This window comes from Oryza sativa, chromosome 7 (assembly GCF_034140825.1).
Source record: "Oryza sativa Japonica Group chromosome 7, ASM3414082v1".
Taxonomy (NCBI): domain Eukaryota; kingdom Viridiplantae; phylum Streptophyta; class Magnoliopsida; order Poales; family Poaceae; genus Oryza; species Oryza sativa.
Genome location: NC_089041.1, coordinates 22,801,324 through 22,818,553, shown reverse-complemented (window position 1 = coordinate 22,818,553; position 17,230 = coordinate 22,801,324). Strand labels below are relative to the sequence as shown.

Here is a 17,230-nt window from a genome sequence, read left to right as displayed (position 1 = left end):
CGTACACCAAGTCGTATTGTCGGAATCGGCTGTATCACCTAACCCAGTCTGACTCGGACTTAGCCGATCTCGATCGTAGCCAATTCGGACTCCAGCCGATTCTTACTCTGTTTCCGCGACAATCCTCATCTTTGATTCCGCTTCGATCTAATCTTCTTCTCCGATACTGATATTACCAAATTTGGTCGTTAACACGAGGCGGCGACGTGGAGGCTGTGACGCTGGAGGGGAGGCCGCCGCGCCGAGGTCGGATTCTCCCTTCTGCCACGCCGAGAGGAGGAGCTAGCGGCCGGTGACGCAGGGATGGCAGTAGCGGCGAGGCGGGAGAAGGAGAGGGCGTCGGCGGCAGGAACACTGCGAGGGGAGAGCGAGGACGATAGGGCACCTCGGCGTCGAGACCCTCCCCTCCATCCTCGGGCGCGCGTGCTCGGTGGCGAGCGGAGTGGGGCGACCCCGAGGTGGAGCGGCAGCGGGTGGAGTGGGGTGATGACGAGGCGGAGTGGCAGCGCGCGAAGTCGGTGGCACGGAGCGCGACAGTGGTGGGCGGAGCCGACGGGCAGAGTGGGGCGACTATCGGCGGGTAGAGTGGGGCGACAATGCGCCGTCGCCGCCGATCTCCACAGCTTCGGCGCCCCAACTCCCTCCGCCGTCATCATCGTGCCTCCTCCACCGAGCTCCACTCCCGCCGCGGTCGCCGCTCCAGCTTCCCCATCTGCTTCCCACCGCCATGGCGGTCGCCGCCGCCGAAGACGACGACGGTGGATTTGAGGGGGAGGACGCGCACCACCTCTTCCCTCATATGCTCCCTAGCCGCCCGTGCGCTGCTTCTCCGCCGCCATGCTGCCATCACCGCCACCGGCCACCGTCGCGGCGCTGCCCTTCTCGTGGCGTCGGGTGAGGAGAAGAGAAGAGAGAGAGGAGGAAGGGAGAGAGATTGACGTGGCATCCTGACATGTGGGGCCCACCTGGGTCCCACGCTGACTCAGCTGCCACGTAGGACAAAACCGGGGCCAAAACCACCGAAGGACTGTCACGAACTCGATTTTCTCAACTGCGATTCAATCGTTTTGGAGAGATTTGGAGATAGCGGAAGAGATAGAACGGAATCGAGAGGAAGAACGGAGAGGAAGAACAGAGAGTTTCAGAGTAACTGGAGGAGAGATTGGAATTGATTTTGGGGGAAAGTTGTTTGTACATTGCTCCAAAGTTAATCTCTCTCTCTCTCTCTCTCTCCCGCCGACCTAAATAGCACATCACTACAAGGTCTCACTCACTCTCTGACAGTGGCCCCGTGACAGTTACCAGGTCCACTCGCTTGCAGGGAACCTTCTCGAGGGCTGCCTCTCTCTGTTAGACTTCCTGAGCTGGTCTTGTCCTTGAGCCGGCGTGACATTCCCCCTTCCTTGAAACGAAGCTTGTCCCCAAGCTTCATGGTGAGGAAAACGATGGCGCAGTTCTTGCAGATTTTCCCAAGTAACAGCTGTTGGTTCTTCCCCAGACCACTGAATCAACACTTGTTCAACCATCTTAGAGCCATTGCGAATAATGCGACGATCCAAAATGTGAGCAGGTTCAGCTTCAGCATCAGTTGTCGGATGAAGTACAGGCAAAACAAGTTGAACCGTTTCAGTAGGTGCCAGCGCTTTCTTCAGTTGAGAAACGTGAATGACAGGATGAATCAGACTTGACGCTGGTAAATCCAAGCGATAAGCCACCTCTCCCACACGAGCTAGAACCTGAAAAGGACCATAAAAGCGAAACGAAAGTTTGCGATTTGTGCGGGTCACTACCGATTGCTGGACGAAGGGTTGTAGTTTGAGAGAAACCCAGTCGCCCACAGCAAAAGAGCGCTCCGACCGGTGATGATCAGCCTGAAATTTCATCCTGGATTGAGCGCGCAACAAATGCTCACAAATCAGTACTTGCATTTTCTCGCGTTCATGTAGCCACTCCTGAAGCTCAGAAGACTGACAAGCTGCAGTAGCTGACAACCCAAAATAGCGAGGCTTATGACCATATAATACCTCAAACGGAGTTGTGCCCAAAGCAGAATGGAATGAAGTATTGTACCAGTACTCTGCGAGAGCCAACCATCTACTCCACTGAGAGGGACAGGCGTGAACAAAGCAGCGAAGAAAGGTTTCCAAACACTGGTTGACACGTTCCGTCTGTCCATCCGTTTGAGGGTGATAAGATGAACTCATGCGCAACTGTGTACCAGCCAAACGAAACAGAGTTGTCCACAATGTGCTAGTGAAAATGCGATCACGATCGGAGATAAGGGACTGAGGCAATCCGTGCAGACGATGAATGAATTGCATATAGGCTTCAGTGACGTCCAAGGCCGTGAAAGGATGAGACAAAGGCACAAAGTGGCTGTATTTGGAAAATTTGTCAACGACCACCAAAATGCAGTTAAACGAAGATGAGCGTGGTAAACCTTCAATAAAGTCCAACGAGACCACTTGCCAAGCATGTTCAGGCACTAGTAAAGGTTGCAACATACCAGGATATTTGACATGTTCAGATTTCGCCTTTTGACAGATCGAACAGGCTTGCACAAATTGGACCACACTCGAGCGCAACCCTGGCCAAGCAAACAGTTGCTTAATATGCTGATAATTAACGTGAATACCAGAGTGACCACCCACTGCAGCAGTATGAAGATTGGCTAAGATCTTCTGCTGAAGGGAAATATTATGACCAATCCACATACGCTGCTTGAAATACAGTATGCCATCCTTCAGAGTGTAATCAGGCACATCATGAGCGCTGATACTAAGAGTCTGAACTTTACTGCGAGAATCGGGATCCTGAACATAACCATCCCTTACCTCCTGCATCCATGCTGGAATGGCCACGGACAGAGCAGATAAAACAATGGTGTCAGAAGATTGGCACCTAGACAGAGCATCGGCCGCCCGATTATCAACACCCTTCCTGTAAATGATCTTGTAACGTAAACCCAAAAGCTTGGTAAGAGCCTTATGTTGCCACGGTGTAGTAAGTCTCTGATCATCTAAGAAGGATAGACTCCGATGATCTGTCTTAATGAAAAATTCAGCATGTTGTAAGTAAGAGCTCCAGTGCTCAATGGCAAGAATTATAGCCAAACTCTCCTTTTCATAGGTGGACAAGCCTTGATGACGAGATCCCAAAGCTCGACTGAGAAAAGCCACCGGGTGATTCTGTTGCATTAGGACTGCACCAATTCCTTTGTCAGATGCATCCGTTTCCACCACAAAAGGTAGATTGAAATTAGGCATGGCCAAGACAGGAGCTGAGATAAGAGCTGCTTTAATGACTGAAATGCAGTTTCAGAGTCAACTGTTCATACAAAGAGCTGCCCCTTTCTCAACAAATTAGTTAAAGGCTTACTGATGATTCCATAATGTCTTACAAATTTGCGATAGTAGCCAGCTAATCCTAAGAAGTGCAATTCTTTGACTGAGGTAGGAACTGGCCAATCCCTGACAGCCTGAATTTTATCCTCATCAGTGGACACACCATTAGGAGAAATAATATGGCCCAAGTAAGCAAGGCGTTGCTGGCCAAAAGAACACTTGCTACGTTTCACCTTGAGCTGATGCTTAAGCAAAACCTGGAACACAGTTCTCAAGTGTTGAATATGCTCCTCAAGAGTAGAACTATAAATCAAAATGTCATCCACAAAGACTAACACAAAGCGGCGAAGCCAAGGGTGCAGAATGCTGTTCATGACGCCCTGAAAAGTGGCTGGTGCACTGGTTAAACCAAAAGGAATCACACAAAATTCATAGTGTTCATTATGTGTCTTGAAAGCTGTCTTATGTTCATCTTGCACTTGCATACGAATTTGGTGGTAACCAGAGCGTAAATCAAGCTTAGTGAACCACTGCGCTCCATTGAGTTCATCCAACAATTCATCAATAACGGGCAAGGGATAGTTATTTTTGACTGTTATAGCATTTAGATGGCGATAATCAACACAAAAGTGCCAGGATCCATCCTTCTTTTTTACCAAAAGAACAGGGGAAAAGAATGGACTATAGCTGGGCTGAATGATACCTTTAGAAAGCATCTCTTTCACTTGTAATTCAATTTCATCCTTCTGTGTGGGAGTATAACGATATGGCCTCACATTTACTGGTTGAGCCCTAGGAATCAATGGAATGGAGTGGTCATACGGTCGATCAGGTGGTAAACCTTCAGGTTCAGCAAAGACAGAATCAAATTCCTGCAACACTACTTGCACTGCCTCAGGAATGATTTCTGAAGTTGATGATACTGACAGAGAACATAATTGCACCAGATTTGAAATTGCACAACGAGAAATAAGCCCATTCAATTGTTGAACAGAGACACTGGAACAAGTGGCTAACTGAGATGTAATCCCTTGTAATGAAATAGTCTGTCCCTTCCACGCGAGAGTCAAAGACTTTCTGGTCCAATCGACCGTCATGGGATTGTGATGCATTAACCAGTCCATGCCGAGGATCATATCATAGTTGCTCAGAGGTATCACCTTCAGATTGGTACAAAATAAGTACCCTTGAGAGCTCCATTCACAACCAGGAATCTCTTGGTCACAAGACAACAATTCACCATTAGCCACCTTGACCTGAACAGATTTAGCTAATCATTGAGCCCCAGCCAAAGAAGCAGCAATCTGAGAACTGACAAAACTGGTTGAACTGCCTGAATCCACTAAGATGAGTACTTCAAAACCTTGAACCCACCCCAACAAGCGCATGGTTCCACCAGATTCAGACCCCACAATTGCTTGAACAGACACAGCCATAACTGACGGACCAGATTGCTCCTCTAAATTTTTAGAATCCATCAAAGAAGATTGTTCACCATCTTGCAACAAGGAAAACAACTCCTGTACTGCGTGCAATTGCACAGTGGTGGCACATTTGTGAGCAGGTGACCATTTTTCGGCACAAATGTAACATAACCCTTGAGCCCGACGATGAGCCTTAATAGATGACATCTTGTCAATAGTCCTGTAGCACGTTGGCCATCCTGATGTTTCTTATCATCAGCACGCACACCTCCTGATCCTGGAGGTAAAGGAAGTGGAAATGCTCCCTTGAAAGCAGAACTGTTTTTCGGTTGCACTCCACCATCCGAGCGCCGAAAGGGTTTACTGTGATTAGACTCCGGGACCACCTCCAGCACCTCTTCCTGTAAAGACGCAATAGCCAGAGCAGTCTCGAGATCGCGAGGACGATGAAGCAAAACAGCATTTCTGATTTCTCTATGTAATCCCTCAGTAAAACGATGAATCAAGTATCGCATATTAACCTCAGGATCATAAGCCAACAGCTGATTCATCAACTCATCAAAATGCTCATAAAACTCCCAAACTGTTCCTGTCTGCCTAATTTGATCCATTTGTCTAATGAGTAAATCATGTTGGTCCTTATCAAATTTACTGGACATAGTGGCACTAAACTCTTCCCAAACAGGATACCTCACATGAGCTCTAGAAGATCTCAACCATGATGCTGCTCGTCCTATGAAGTAAATGGTGGCGACTCGAACCCATAGACCTGGATATGTGTTGTTCACATCAAAGTAGTGCTCACAACGCATACGCCAATCCTGTGGATCCGAACCATCAAATTTTGGAAAATCTAACTTAGGCACACGGTGATTATACTGTCTCTCATCAGGATCCCCATCAAATTTCCCACCTCCCGAATCAAAATTTCCCAGAGAATTCATTGAAACAGGAGTAACTTCGAACTTACCCTTGCCCGGAGTTGGGATCAGGGTGGTGACCATCCCTGATGCCCTACCCCGGTGATGTTGTGCAAAGCGGTGGCCATAGGCCCACTTCTCTGCTTCTTCCGCCGCGGTCATCAACTTCGTCGGCGACGGAGGTGTGGGAAAGCAGCGGCGCCTTCCTTTCCTCGTCCGTCAACGGAACTCGAGGGGAAGATGCCAATGGAGAAGCCATCTTCGTCTTGCCGAGGAAGTCCACTTTCTGGCGGAGCTCGCCAACCTCCTCGCGCAGTTCCTGCATCACTTCCTCCACTTGTGGCCTCCAATTATTCACACCTTGATCTATCTTGATGACGGTGGCCTGCGTCTTGCCTTGTGCTCGATTCAGCGCCAACATCGACTCCTGGATCTCGACAAGCACCTTGCTGAAATCCACGTTTTGCTTCTCCATCGCCTCCACTTGAAGTTGCAGCCGGGATGTGTAGCGTGGTTTCTCCAGGATTGGTTGCTCTGATACCAAATTGTCACGAACTCGATTTTCTCAACTGCGATTCAATTGTTTTGGAGAGATTTGGAGATAGCGGAAGAGATAGAACGGAGTCGAGAGGAAGAACAGAGAGAAAGAACAGAGAGTTTCAGAGTAAGAGGAGGAGAGATTGGAATTGATTTTGGAGAAAGTTGTTTGTACATTGCTCCAAAGTTAATCTCTCTCTCTCCTGCCGACCTAAATAGTGTAGGATCGAATCACAAGAACTAAGCCAACCAGAGGGGGGATGAATGGTTGGTATACCCAAAAACCGAAAACTTTTAGCGGAAATAAAAGTTACCCTCGAAATCGATGGATCGCGGTCAGACCGAGATTGATCTGTCGGTCTGACCGCTTGATGAACGTCGGTCTGACCGATGTAGATTGATCGGTCGAACCGCCGAGAACGCCTGCTGTCGACTCCTGTCACCGCCAGTCTGACCGTCGTGTGCCCGCCGGTCAGACCGCCGCGATGCCGCCGGTCTGACCGCCGGTGCGTTGCCGGTTAGACCGCCGAAACCCAGTGAAACACAAATCGAAGAACTCTTAAAGTGGATGACGACTTTATTACTTCTCTCTATGTTTACAAAGTGCACCAACAGCACTCCTTACAAAAATTTCGACTAAACTCGAAACTCTAACTCAAAACTCAACTCAATTGCTCTCAAAAGCGATACCGGGAAGCCTCACGCTCCCCCTCTATTTATACATGAGGTAGGCAGCCTAAAGCCACGAACCAAACTCATACTAAGAGTCCTAAACACCTTAGGAAACCCTCTAGTAGAAGAAAGAAACATTACATAACCAATCGTACCAAATTTGGACTCCTTCCAAATTTGACTCCACATCCCATACGCACACAATAACTTCATCGTATGCCATATGGAATCTCCATCAACCACGTGCATCAACTCTAGCCTAAGTATCCCGCATGATCTCTGATCACCACAGACGTCGTCTTATCCCCAAGCCGACTCCCGGTCCATCACCGCAAATACTCTCCCGAGACATCGAGTCACCTACACATGGAACAAACAAAGAAACCATATTCCGAGACCAAGCTATCTCCAACTTGACTCATTAGTAGCAAACAACAGTATTACATATGTATAGTATCCATCTAGAAGTCATAATCATGAAATAATCACGGATATCCAAACAAACAACCCGAAACCGAAACCGACACAGTGTCGGCCGGTCAGACCGTGGGCTGGCTGGTCTGACCGCGCGCATACCGCTGGTCCGACCGGCTACCAGAGCCCGGTCTGACCGGTCACATGAAATAATGAATCCTGCGATCACCTGTGAAATCCAATCATCTCCAAAACCACTTCGTGAATAAATTCCAAATAACAAAACCAATAATCTCCGATGCCCAATTGTTCATCACAGAATAATCATCAAAAACACCTTTGATTTTACAAATAGCACAGCACTACAAGGTCTCACTCACTCTCTAACAGTGGCCCCGTGACAGTTACCGGGTCCACTCGTTTGCAGGGAACCTTCTCGAGGGCTGCCTCTCTCTGTTAGACTTCTTGAGCTGGTCTTGTCCTTGAGCCGGCGTGACAAGGACCTATTGTGACCGGTTTTGATTAGTTAAGGGACGCCCAATATCTGGTTTTACGGTTGGGGGATGATTTTATAACTCGATGACAAGTTGAGGGACCTTCGGTGTACTTTTTCCCCGTATTTTATTTTCAAGCGGAAAAAGTGCACCAAAGGTCCCTCAACTTGTCATCGAGTTACAAAATCATCCTTGAACCGCAAAACCAGATACAACGTATCTCCCAACTTACAAAACCAGTGCAAATTAGGTCTCTCGACGGTTTTGACTCCAGTTTTGTCTGACGTAGCAGCTGACTCAACGTGGGACCCACGTGGGCCCTAGTGTCCCACAAGTTAGCCTCTTCTTCCCCTCCCCTCTCCACCTTTCTTTTTCTCTCCTCTCCTCTCTCATCCCCTCTCTTCTCTGTATCTATCCGCGTCACGAAGCCGGTGGGATGGAGTGGGGCAACGGTAGGCGGAGAAGGCAGGTGGAATGGGGAGACAGTGGACGGGGTAGAGCGAGGTGGCAACGAGCGGAGAAGCCAGGCGGAGTAAAATGACGGGGCACGAAGCCAGCGGGGTGGTGGCGGGTAGAGCAGGTAGGCGAAGTGGGGCGACAGTGGGCAAAGCGGCAGCGCGCGAAGCCGGCGGCGCGGAGCGGGGCGGTCGCGGGCGGAGCAGGCAGGCCTACGAGGCGATGGCGCGCGAAGCCAACGGCGCGAAGCAGAGCGGTGGCGAACGACAACGACGATGGCGATGGGTTCGAGGAGGAGGAGGAGGAGGAGGTCGCGCACCACCTCTTCCTCTTCCCCGTCTCCTCCATCTTCGTGCTGTCGTCCCTCGCTACATCCGCTGCCACCGCGCCATCCCTCCAACCTGCTCGCCGTCCTTTGCACCCCGTCTCCGCTGTCCTCCGTGCCACCCTCCGACCTCAACGGCGTCCTCACCATAGGCAACAGCTCGCCGCGCTATCCCCTTGCCCAATTGCTCCCCTGCCGCCCGCATGCCGCTCCTCCCCTGCCGCCCGCCGCCCGCCGCCCGCGCAATTCCTTCCTCTGCCGCCTGCCCGATGCCGTACCTCGTGACGTCAGACACCTAGCTGCCCAGCGACAACACGCTGCACACCAGCCACTCCTTGGGCGTCGACACCTTGGGGCTCTCGGCGATGGCGCTGCCTCGGCGCGGGCGTCGCGCCACCACCTGGCCATGTACCCCTTGACAGCGGCAACGCCGCCGGCCACCACCTCCTTGGGCGGCATGACGAGCGGGTTGTGGTCAATATAGAGAAGAGAAAGGAGAGGAGAGAGAAAGAAAGGTGGAGATGGGAGGGGAAGAAGAGGTTGACGTGTGGGGCCCACGTGAGTCCCACACTGAGTCAGTTGCTATGTCGGATAAAACCGGAGTCAAAACTGCCGAGGGACCTAGTTTGTATTGGTTTTGTAAGTTGAGGAATGCGTTGTATCTAGTTTTGCGGTCCAAGAACGATTTTATAACTCGATGACAAGTTGAAGGACCTTCGGTGTACTTTTTCCTTTTCTAGCATTGGCTTTTTAAGTCACGAAAACACTTCTATACAAGTTTTACTCATAAATTATTTTAATTTTTTTTTGTTTATTTTCTCTGGGCTTATCAGCTATAAAGTAAACGATGTAGTCGACGGCATTGGCAAGAAAACTTTTGACACCGTAGCAGCTTCAAGAGAACAAAGAATATGTGAAACTTGAGGCCATAGCACATAAACGGAAAAAAAAGGAAAGCAAATGTGTGAAAACGGAATTGCTCTTGCGAGGATGCATCGGTTTCATTTCAGATTTTTCAATATGTACGGAGATGGGCCTGTCCGAAAATCATGTGTGCTTTTCTTCACCTGAAAACTGAACCGAATCCAATGTTCAGTTTTCAGTCGGCACAAAGCGAAAGGAATAAGAAACCAAACATAGCAGTGACACTGTTTGAGCCCGTGACATCACAGACTTTGGATTAATGTCAATTTATCATCGTTAGTTTCTGACAATCACTCTGATGAGATAAGCCTCTAAACTTAAAAAGAAAAATTCTAACCCCAAGTATCCGACAGCTGTCCACCAAACCAAAACTAATGGGAAGCCAAACAAAAGAAAAAAGGCAAATGGAGGACCAACTACTGCACCTGACCAATCATGCATAAGCAACATACTGACATGGGTTCCAACTAATCAAATGCATTTATGCATTACATGGAAGACCAAATAAACCAAAAGGGAAAAATAAAGGGAAATCATTACCACTATCTTGTCGGTTAGAAATAAAATGGAAAGGGGAATACATAGTGGATGGTTGACTAACAAAGCCATGGGTGATTACATGCGGCTGATCAAAGAGTGGCAATAGTACACCACTCCAGGTCACACTTCATCAATTGCTTTCAGCTTTGGACAATTCAAGATGGAGTCCCCACTTTGGACTACTGTATGTTCCTGTCATCTTCAATCATTTTCACTCTCTTCTCTCAAGTTACTCCTTTCATCTTGAGTGGTTGCCAACGAATGATAACAAAAACATAAGATAAAATTTACTATATTTACAATAGTTGATTTTGGGACGTACAGCGGTTTGAAGCGCAATTAAACATTAACAAAGCATGACAAAAACCTTTACAGATCATGCCTTCTTTTTATAATAAAAATAAAATGAATCTCATAAAAATCTTGTAAAATTCTTATATTAGAAACGATCAATATATGTAAGATCTTCATAATATTTATCTCAACCTTTATTTTCTTTTATATTGTTCCAGAACATATAATGAGGGATAACGTACATAACTTATATTGTTATCTGACCTCCAAAAATAACCACGTGCAATTAATTATTGAATACGATGAGTATAAGAACAAAAAAAACTTGAAAGAGCCAAGCATCTATTTTGTACTGAATAAAACATACACGGGACTATAAGATAAAAAATCACGTCATTGTATTGTGTTTTGAAGCTTGTTTGATCAGTTGAAAACTTTTCGGGCGATCACAATATTCATTTGCAATTTTCATAGTGATGTTATGTTTGTTGTTGTATTGTAAAAACTACAGCACCATGATTTATTATTTATTATATTGGTGCAATAGTCACGAACAGAAAACAAACATTAGGTATTTCGACAGCATAGCAACTATACACAATATCCTAATAATTCCTTTCACCATCAAATAGAAATTGAGAACAAGCTGGATGGCTACCGAGAATATTAGTTACAGCTAATCACTACTCCGGTCGAAAGAATATCACGGGTTAAAACACCAGTAAAACGTGGTCTGCATTGGTTAGGCCAGCAAACCCAACGCGCCGTCATTATCACACCACACATTTATTTTTTTAAAAAAACCCAAACTGTTTTAAATAATTAATTAAAAAAATATAGAAGGAAAAGGAAAGGAAATCGGAGGGAGGAGGGGAGGAGAAGCGAAGCGAGGAAGGTCAAGCCGGGGAGGGCACGCACGCACAGATCCCTCCCCTCTCCTCGCTGCCCATCTCTCTCTCTCTCTTCCCCTCGACGCGGCGAGATCAGGAGGAGGAGGAGGAGAGGGGGGAAGGGAGGAAGGGAGGCTGAGATCCCGAGGCCCCCCACCGGAGACGGCGAATCCTGGTCCGGCGCCTGGTTTGCCCCCGGATTCGGGAGGAGTTTCCGTTCGGGGTCGAGGGATTTCGGGGGCGCGCGCAGCCATGAACGAGAAGGCCTCCGTCTCCAAGGAGCTCAACGCCAAGCACAAGAAGGTTCGTATATCCTCCCGTTCCGTTATATGTCGATTTGTTCGGATCGGAGGCTGGCCCTTTCGATTTGGGTTGGAAAGCTACGGCAGAGTCGATTCGGCGTGCGATTTCGTTTGTTGTTAGGTGAGGGAGATTTGGGATCCGCGATTTCGTGGGTTCCTGATCTCCCCGCTCCTGAATTGCGCGCGGTTGCTTTGCAACTCTTTTTGTGGCGTTAGGAAGAGCGTGGCGCAGATCGGAATTCGCTTCCTTTGTTTTGCCGTTATTATGAATCGGGGAGCGGGCGCTTTTGCTAATTTAAGCTTGATTATATGGATTTTGTGAATTGTTCGACTGGTGGAAATCGTTATTTGAAAAATTGTTTGTAATTTTATAGTAGGTATCCTTCTCAATCGTGGCAATAAAAAGTTAAACAATTCGCAGTCAACTGTACAAGCAACCTAGCTATCTTCGTTGCTACAACATATTGTTACCATTTTGATTTTTTCATGACCCGCTCAAGCCTCAACAATATTAGGTATTGTTCATGAAGTACCCTGTCTTATTTACCATGTTTATGGCTCGTCCTTGATTTCCAGATATTGGAAGGCCTCCTGCGGCTGCCTGAGAATAGAGAATGTGCAGACTGCAAGTCAAAGTGAGTGATCCTGTGCAATTGGTTCTCCAAAAGATGGCTATTGATGCATTATACAAGTTTATGTTTTATCATTAGCTTTGCTGCTAAGAGTACTTTCACTTGATGACGTTGTTTTTTATAGAAGTTAACATTCTGATTCATTGTCCGCTTGCTGATTTGTGTTGAGCAAGTTCTATGGCATTTGGAGGGCCTCTAGTAATCTAGAAGCAATTATTTAAGATATTTATTCTTATTGCTTCATCACTGGTTTGTTGCATCCAACATGTTAACCATCTATTCCTGGAAATGAAAATTTTCTGTTCTATTTATTGACTTATATAGTCAGTATAGTTGGTTAAACCTCCTCTCCATCATGTCTAATGTTACCTGTAAATTCATCTCTGAGCATGTAATGTTAGAACTGATAGGTAGACACTTGCATGTGCCATAGTTCTTGTCAACTGACTGTTTCCCCATTTTTCAGGGGTCCTCGATGGGCAAGTGTAAATCTTGGGATCTTTATATGCATGCAGTGTTCTGGAATTCATAGAAGCCTCGGGGTACATATATCTAAGGTCAGTGAATTATGTGCATGAGTTCAACTGTTTATTTTCGAACTCAGTATGCCCACTTTTTTTTTTCTCCTTCATACAAGTTCTGACAAATTTGGCTTGAAACACAACTTGAGTACTTTGAATGACCAACTTTTCATGAAAATTTGGTAGCTGCTCTATCAGTGTCATTTTTTTTATAGTATCAAAGTATATTATGCTTGTTTCTTTCAGTTCATTGCATCCTGGCTAATGTAAGTTTATATAAGATTATAAACATAACATAAATTCAACATGGTAGAATGGCCATCAATCCATCATATGCGAAACCGGGCTGTTTGGTTTGGTGACCAGAGTTTGCCATACCAAACCTTAGGCGTGCTACACTTTAATAGCCTAGAGCCTGGTTTGTTACAACTGTGACATGCCACACTTTATTAGCTCTTTTCACATGTCGTACACTCAATTTGGTGCCTAACTTTGCCACACTTGTGGCCAACGATTTGTTGGCCACACTTTGTGTGGCAAACCACACCTTTGGTAGTTGTGGCAAAGATAGTCATCAACCAATAAGCTTAGCTATCTGGATTCTGCAACAACCTTGACTTCGAAGCTTCTGAGCTGGCTGGCTTATCTTTTTCATGTACTTTGAGAACTCGTGCTCACAATTTTTTACTGGTCATCATTGCACCAAATTGTTTGTGTATATTACAAACAGAGAACGTGAAACAGCTATGTATCTGTTTTATGTTTAATTCTTTGAGATGCATTTCTTTCTTTCATGTGGCCTCGCCTTCAAATCTATATCAATAGCATGCGGTTTTTGTCTATTTAATGAACCATTTTTTTCCCTGACGCAGGTAAGATCGGCTACCCTGGATACATGGCTGCCAGAGCAAGTTGCATTTATTCAATGTATGTATTACTCCCTGACCAGAAATTTTTAATATTTGCCATCAAACAAAGGGGTAATGCAGTTCTCAATGATGATTGTATTCCCGTCTTCACTTCTTTCAGCAATGGGGAATGAAAAGTCAAATAGCTACTGGGAAGCGGAGCTGCCCCCTAACTATGATAGGGTTGGGATAGAGAACTTCATCCGTGCAAAGTAATGAACCTCTCCAACTTTCAGTACCTATAAATCTAGTACAATCCATTTGTCTTGCTATAAATCTAGTACACCAATGTAAATCACCTGCCTATCCAAGGCCTCCCATCCCCCCGCGCAAGCAAACAAATACAAAACCAAAATAAAGGTTTAATTTTGCTTTTTAATACTTACCATTCATTAATGGGGGAATGAAAAGGCAGTTGCTCCATCCGGTTATAAATATTTAATTCTAAGGACAAGATTTGGTCAAATTTCTAAAATTCTGACCATTAAAAAAAATTCTAAAATGCTTAGTTTTAAACACAAAAAATGGCCATCGATAGATTTGACTTGAAATGTACTGTCATAATATCATAAACTTATTGGATTTTATAAACTTATCCTAATATAAAATTGGTTGCTGGAATTTTAAAAGGTTGACCAAATCTTTGTGCTAAGTGTCAAACATTTATGACCAGAGGGAGTAATTTGTAGGGGTGTTTATGGATCTAACCTTTGGAACAATGTGTTGGACTAATGTTATTAACTTATGTCTAAAATGTAGATACGAGGACAAGAGATGGATACCGAGGAATGGGTCATCAAGACCATCATCTGGTGCTAGAGATGAGAAGAGCTCAGAGTCACAAACTAGTGTTAACAGGGGTGGCCATAATCAAAGATCTTCATTTGAGCAACACCGCACTTCACCAGCTGCAGTGAGCAAAATTGCTCCAGTGGTTTCTAGGACGCCCACCCAGGTAATCCTACTGGATTATGACAAGCTTTTCCTAGGTGTTGATTATCAGTTAAGTTTATTGATACTTGCCTTTGGTAGTAGCATCTTTAGATGTAAACAGCTTGAGGGATCGACACTCTTTTCTTGAAGCCGAGCTATATATATTCCAAATTGTAGTTCTTAATTACTATCTGCCACTTCAATAGTTAATCGAAAATGGAGAACGATCTATAAGTTTCATATATGTGTGTGTTATATGCCTTGCGCACAAACTGTAGATTTCCAAACTGAAAAATGAGAATGATCATGTGATAGCGTGTATCATGCTAATGGATGATCATGTTTATAGTTTTGTTTCTTGTGCCTGACCTTGATAACTTGATGATAATTAATGGTTTCACTTTGCTTACATGATTGAAAACACATTCTTACAACCAGTGATATTTTCCACATTAGGTTAATAAGTGTTAAGTTAAAGTTGGCACAATATCCATTGAGTACTTCAAGTAATTTGGAGACTTAAGTTATTATTAAGTTTTATTTTATACTTGCTGCATTTTGTTGTGTAATAATTTATTACTAGCTTCTAATAGTTTTAATCTGGTACAACTGGTCAACTGCATTGAAATCAGGCACCACATCAGCCAAAAGCACAACCATCAGTTCCCAAGGTTTCACCTCCTCAACCCGAGAAATCACCTCCTAATGCAACACCACCAAAGGTTGAGAGGCCATCAGTTGCACCACCTCCTAAGGTTGACTATGCAACTGATCTCTTCAACATGTTATCAATGGATGGAACAACCGAGAAAGAAGCAGAGTCATCTTCTAATGATGATAGTGCATGGGAGGGCTTCCAGTGTAAGATATTATGACTTAACATTTCTATTGAGGAATTATTCTTGTTATATGAGCATCTTTTTATGAAATGTTCTGCGAGTGCTTCACCATATTCCTTACTTGCATACTGTGGAGTATCTTTTAATTTGGGCTCCTGTGTTCTCTTTCTCAATTGTTCAGCTGCAGAGCCAGTACCTAGCTCAGACAAAAAGGATTCTGCTAAGCCAGTAGAAAGTAAGCCCCAGTCTACATCAGGCATAGAGGACTTGTTTAAAGATTCACCAGCTGTGACAGTATCCTCAGCTCCAGCTGCCCCACAAGTAAATGTGAAGAATGATATCATGAGTCTGTTTGAGAAGGTCAGCGCCAGCATTACTTTTACTAATGCTTTTGTGAAATGGCTCTGTCATTTAAAAGAAAGAGCACATCTATGGTTTATCTGAAGAAATACGTGTATTTTGCAGTCCAGTATGGTTTCGCCATATGCTGTCCAGCAGCAGCAACTTGCTTTTATGACCCCCCAGCAGCTTGCACTTCTGTCTCAGCAGCAAGCTTTACTAATGGCTGCTCTTAAAGCTGGAAATGCACCCCAAATGATTCCAGGGAACGCCAGTCTGCTAAATGGTAATGGTTCTAATCCTGCCAATGGAGGCTTGCCTTCACAAAGCTGGACAAATCTTGCTTATCAGAATCCTGGGTTGGCTCCAGTAGCAGCACAGAATGGTGCCACCAAGGTAAGGGCTTTTAGATCATCTGTATAAATATGTGTTTTACTGTATGTTCATCTTTTCATGTCTTTGTTACTTGGCAGGTTGCGAACAACAATCAGGAATTCTCTTTTGGGAATTTCAATTTTAGTACACCTGGGTAAGCAATATTGCTTGACTAGTTTTTGGCAATTAAAACTTCATACCACAGCTTACTTGGTCGCGAAAGAAATTTAGATGTGCTTTGAGGTCACAAATCATGGCTTAGCTTTTCTGATGCTTACTTTTGTTTTGATGCAGAGCATACAACACTAGCTCATCTGTCCCAGCAAATGGGGCCGCAAGTGCAGCTGCTAACAAGAGCACATCCCCGACCTCTTCTTCCCTCCCCTCTCAATCAGGCAAAGAATATGATTTTTCATCATTAACTCAAGGACTGTTCTCCAAGCGATGAACACTTGCTATACTTGGAAATTAAACAAATGGGCCTGTATGCAACGATGGACACAGCAGATTTTATTAGGGGGAACCGGGGGCCTTGTACACTCTTTTATGAGGCAGCATTTCTTCTTGTGGATATTACGACACCTTGTAGCTGTCCTGGACAAATAAGAGGAAGAATATAGCAGCTAATTGCATATGTTGTTTCCTACAGCTGAAGAGAGTCGATATTGTTCATGATGCCGATCTCTTTGAATAGAGGACGCCTTGTGGCTTTGTTGGACTTACATTTATAAGAGCATAATGCAACTATTTTATTCTCTTTGTTCATGACATAGTTACAATACGTGACGCCGATTATTTTCTACTGTACCATACTTGGATTTTGTTATTCACAAAACATTTGATTGTATTATTATGCCAAGTGAGCTATTACACGCACTGAACCAAACTTAATTCCCTGACATTTGTTCGTGTCCTTGATTTTTCGTGTGACGAATGTTCTAAGGCTCCGTTTGGCATTGCGATGAAGTCACTTTATTTATTTGTAGGATGTAACAGTAAAGAACTGTTTTCATGTGTACTTAATTTTTTGTGTGGTGAATGTTCTAAGATCGTAACGTGATAGCCATCAACTGAAAAGCCAAGTTTATGGGCCAAAACTCAGCGGACCAAACGGCCCAAATCCAGGACCTATGAGCCGAATTCGGCA

The 17,230-nt window shown here is 45.2% G+C and overlaps 1 protein-coding gene and 1 pseudogene across 1 annotated transcript; one reads left to right on the top strand and one right to left on the bottom strand.

Annotated features, from left to right (window-relative positions):
- Nucleotides 1-1,270: 1,270 nt before the first annotated feature.
- On the bottom strand, nucleotides 1,271-8,609 carry LOC136357449 (uncharacterized; annotated as a pseudogene).
- Nucleotides 8,610-11,208: 2,599 nt separating this feature from the next.
- LOC4343612 (ADP-ribosylation factor GTPase-activating protein AGD5) lies at nucleotides 11,209-16,848 on the top strand. The gene is made up of 11 exons (XM_015791776.3): nucleotides 11,209-11,537; nucleotides 12,113-12,171; nucleotides 12,635-12,725; nucleotides 13,562-13,616; nucleotides 13,719-13,809; nucleotides 14,357-14,552; nucleotides 15,163-15,391; nucleotides 15,551-15,729; nucleotides 15,835-16,104; nucleotides 16,182-16,237; nucleotides 16,378-16,848. Exons 1-11 carry the CDS (start codon nucleotides 11,487-11,489, stop codon nucleotides 16,529-16,531), a joined length of 1,431 nt encoding a protein of 476 aa, XP_015647262.1. The 5' UTR covers nucleotides 11,209-11,486; the 3' UTR covers nucleotides 16,532-16,848.
- Nucleotides 16,849-17,230: the final 382 nt, after the last annotated feature.